This window comes from Aplysia californica, unplaced genomic scaffold (assembly GCF_000002075.1).
Source record: "Aplysia californica isolate F4 #8 unplaced genomic scaffold, AplCal3.0 scaffold03034, whole genome shotgun sequence".
Lineage (NCBI taxonomy): Eukaryota > Metazoa > Mollusca > Gastropoda > Aplysiida > Aplysiidae > Aplysia > Aplysia californica.
In genome coordinates, this window is record NW_004800304.1 from 1 (window position 1) to 3,930 (window position 3,930).

Here is a 3,930-nt window from a genome sequence, read left to right on the forward strand (position 1 = left end):
TGTGTGTGTGTGTGTGTGAATGTGCCCAGAACTGCCAGCTCATGTCCTGTGCTGCCTGTCTGCAGCTAGTGCGGGGGTCAGAGGACAAGAATAACACGGTGTGTTTGTGTGTGTGTGCGCATGTGTGTGTGTGTGCATGCGTGCATGTTTGTGTGTGTGCCTGTGCACGCGCATGTGTGTGTGTGTGTGTGTGAGAGAGAGAGAGAGCGTGTGTGTGTGTGTGTGAGAGAGAGAGAGAGAGAGTGTGAGCGTGTGTGTGTGTGTGTGAGGTTGTATGTTTGTGTGTGTGCGTGTATGTACTTTTGTGTGATAATATGAGTGTACATTTGTAGGCCTGTGTTTCTGTGTGCATGCATATGATTACAAGTGTTCCCAATAGATGACAAAAAAACACACACCCCGACTCCTAGTCAAGTGCAATATTGTTATCAGTTTGGCATTTAGAACTGTAGCAATTTTTTTGTTTTGTTTTGAAAAATATTTTTAAAGTTTTGACCTGAGTCTCTGAGTCATGAAGTGAGCAAAAGTGAAAATGCCTCAATAATAATTGGATTTGTTATACACAAAACAAAATGATGCTACCTTGGGGATATGAGACAAATATAAGTTTTTTTCCACCAAACCAAAAACTAGAAACCACCTGGACCAAAAAAAAAGATTTGCACAATATTGCGTTGTGAACTTGACAATATATTTTCCGCCAAGGTGGAATAAAACTTAAAATTGTCTCATCTCTTTGCCATTGTTTTACATGCACACTTCAGCAAAACCTCTTGGAAGAAGTTCTTCAGCATGTGGAGGAGTACAGAATGGCGGAGAGAAGAGCCAACAACTCGGCCTGGTCTCAAAGTATCTCATGTTCTCTTTGTTCTTGTGTTGTCGTATAGGTTTGCCGTCTATTGTAGCTTGTTCCCACATGGGACGCCCACTGTTAAAAATAATCAGGAAACGACAAATGCAGTTTTTGGGACACCTGAATAGACATAAAGGTCTTGAACGTCTAGCTCTCACTGGCAAAATTGAAGGCCAACTAGGCATTGGTAGGCCCAGAGCAACCTACTAGGGAACCTAAACAAATGAGCAACAGGGAAAGATCAAGGAAACAGCTTTTTTTAAGAGCATCCGAGCAAAGGAATGAATAGAGAACCATGATCGCTGATGTCTGTCACAGATCTGGCACTGGAGGATGAAGATGATAGCTTTTTCTCTTTCATCTGTGTTTGACAGCGGTTAAAATTAGATAAAAACAAATTGCTTTGTTTAATGTTCTGAGGTCTTTGTTTGCAGGTCTAAAAGTTGGATGACCAAGAGAATCTGGAAACCCATTAATGAAGGTCACTGTAAACTAAAGTTCCGACACATTTTCTTGGATATTAGCACAAAGCGGTTAAAAAATAATAAGGATTGAGACATGTGGAGATGTCTAGACTTGTCATGGGATAAAATCGACAAGCTTACACTGAGATATGGGGGCAGGATGGGGTTGTTGTTTTAAAATGAACAATTTGTTGGCTAGGTTACTGTAAATCATTTATTGTAGTTATCCTGTGCATTCACCCAGAAGGCAGTGTTTAATATAGGGCTCAGGTAAAGAAACTTTTTATTACTGGATCAAGATTAAAAAATTTTGTTGTTGTTTGGTTTGCTGGCCTACAGGAGTGCCATGCAAGATTATGTGCGCATTGGTAAATTAATAAATGAGCTCTTTTTTTTAGCGCTGCTTTGAGAGACCAAAAAAAAAAAAAAAAAATTTTAAATGTACTCATTTACAGAACTTGTTCTCCATCTTTGATCCAAACAGAATTCTTTATTTTTATAACGGCCATTGGTCTTTACTCAAAGATGTAAATTGCTATTTTAAAATGGAAATTGCTTTTTTTTCATATTAAATATTTATTATATACTTGAGACTGGAAAAAAATTAATTCAAGCCGTACTTTGAACTAACATGTAAATAGCGAAAACCATAAAACTTTAATCAGACTTCGCTAATGTGGGCAGACGAAAGTTAACAAGCTATAGACCGGTTGTGTTCTGCAATGTGAGCTGTTACAGGAGTTCTGCGAAGTCCTCTCACCAACAAATACTAATCAGTGCCCTGAATAATAATTTTTTTAAACATTATTATCTTGTGACCACAAAGTATATTAAATCTTGTTTTATGATCCATAGCCTCTCCCAGTCTGTCTGAACCAGTAACCATAACCTCTCCCAATATTATGTCTGGTCAAGTAACCATAACCTCTCCCAATACAGTGGAAACCTGATAGAACAGGGATGGTGGGACCAGAGAAAAAGTCCTGTTATATCGGATCCCTGTGAAAACAGAAATGAAATTCACGGAAAGTAAGCATTTGTGGACTAATCCAGCTTTATTTATTCATGGGTAGTTTCTCATAGCCTGCACATGACACATTACACGTGCGTGTAGCTAGGCTTAGGGCTATATCGAAGTCTGCAGCACACCGCAGCCCTCGCTTGCTTCACCCACTGCGTGTGCTTGCAGTGGAGTGGCTTGCGTTGCTTGCTCCATCACTGTGTTACTTTCTCTCTCTCTTACTTTTTACACATTGTTAACGAGCCTTTGTCCCTGCTATAAACGATTGGGCTCTGTTGAGGTCCTGTTATTGCCCATTACTTTTAATAGAAACAAAGAGTTGGGAAAAAACGGGAATTCATTATTAGCGGGCCTGTTATATATGGTTTCCACAGTATTATGTCTGGTCAAATAACAGTAACTTCTCTCAGTCTCAGTATTACATCTAGACTTTTGACTAACCTCCTGTTCACCACCCCTATCACCGTCCCTTAAAAGCCTTGAACCATTTGACCTGTTCCTCCTCCGCAGGTCCGGTGAAGTCCTCAGCATCAAGTGAGCTGTTCCTGTTGCTCTTTGAGTTTGAAGCTCTGAGCAAGCTGCATGACCCTCGAGCAGAGTCTGTGTTAGAGAGGGCGCTCACCTTACCTCACCCAGAGCCCAAGTTATTTCACACTCTTGCAGGTACAACAACACTCATATTCATAAACCTATCAAACACACTCTAGCAGGGATAACAAACATTTGTATGGATAAATTTATCACATACTCTTGCTTGTATAACAAACAGTCCTTCACATAAACCTATCACATACTCTTGCAGGTATAACGAAACTCCTATATGTAAATCAATCAAATACTTTTGCTGGTATAACAAACAGTCCTGTACATGACCTATCACATATTCTTGCAGGTAACAAAACTCCTACACATAAACTTATCAAACACACCCTAGCAGGTACAAGAACGCTCCTACACACTAACCTCTAACATACTCTTGCAGGTACAACAAGCACTTCTCTACATCAACCTGTCACATACTCTTGCAGGTATAAGAAAATTCCTACGTGTAAATCAATCACATACTGTAGCCGGTACAACAAACGCTCCTACATGGTATGTAAACCTATCGCATACTCTTGCAGCTATAACAAACACTCCTGTATGTAAACCTATCCTTGACTCAAGAGGATACTATACATGTGCTTTCTCTTTACATTTGGTTTCTCCCCCCCCCCTCCCCTGTTCTCTCTATTCCTCTATCCCACAAATACGCACACACACGCGCACACACACACACACACACACACACGCTCACGCGCACACATATATTTATGAACCAGTAATCAGGTATTAAATGAGACATAATTGTCACAGACTTGGAGAAATGTATCCCCAAAAGATACAGTCACAGTCACAGTCATAACAAAGCTATGTGTTGTCCCCCAGCACTGGCAATGGATGGCCAGGTGAAGAATGCACACCTCTCTCTCTCTCTCTCCAACTCCACCCCCACCTCCACATCATATCTCTCTCCCTTCCTCCCTATCTGTCTATCTATCTATCTATCTATCTATCTATCTCTATCTCACAAATGCTCTCTCTCTCTCCTC

At 40.5% G+C, this 3,930-nt stretch overlaps 1 protein-coding gene across 1 annotated transcript; it reads left to right on the forward strand.

The window, feature by feature from the left end:
- Positions 1-279: 279 nt before the first annotated feature.
- LOC101859385 (testis-expressed protein 11) lies at positions 280-3,001 on the forward strand (the record flags this gene model as incomplete). The annotated part of the gene is given in 2 exon segments (XM_013091205.2): positions 280-849; positions 2,849-3,001. Coding segments are annotated over 2 exon segments (193 nt in total), but the record flags the coding sequence as incomplete, so codon positions are not given.
- Between the last annotated feature and the right edge of the window lie 929 nt (positions 3,002-3,930).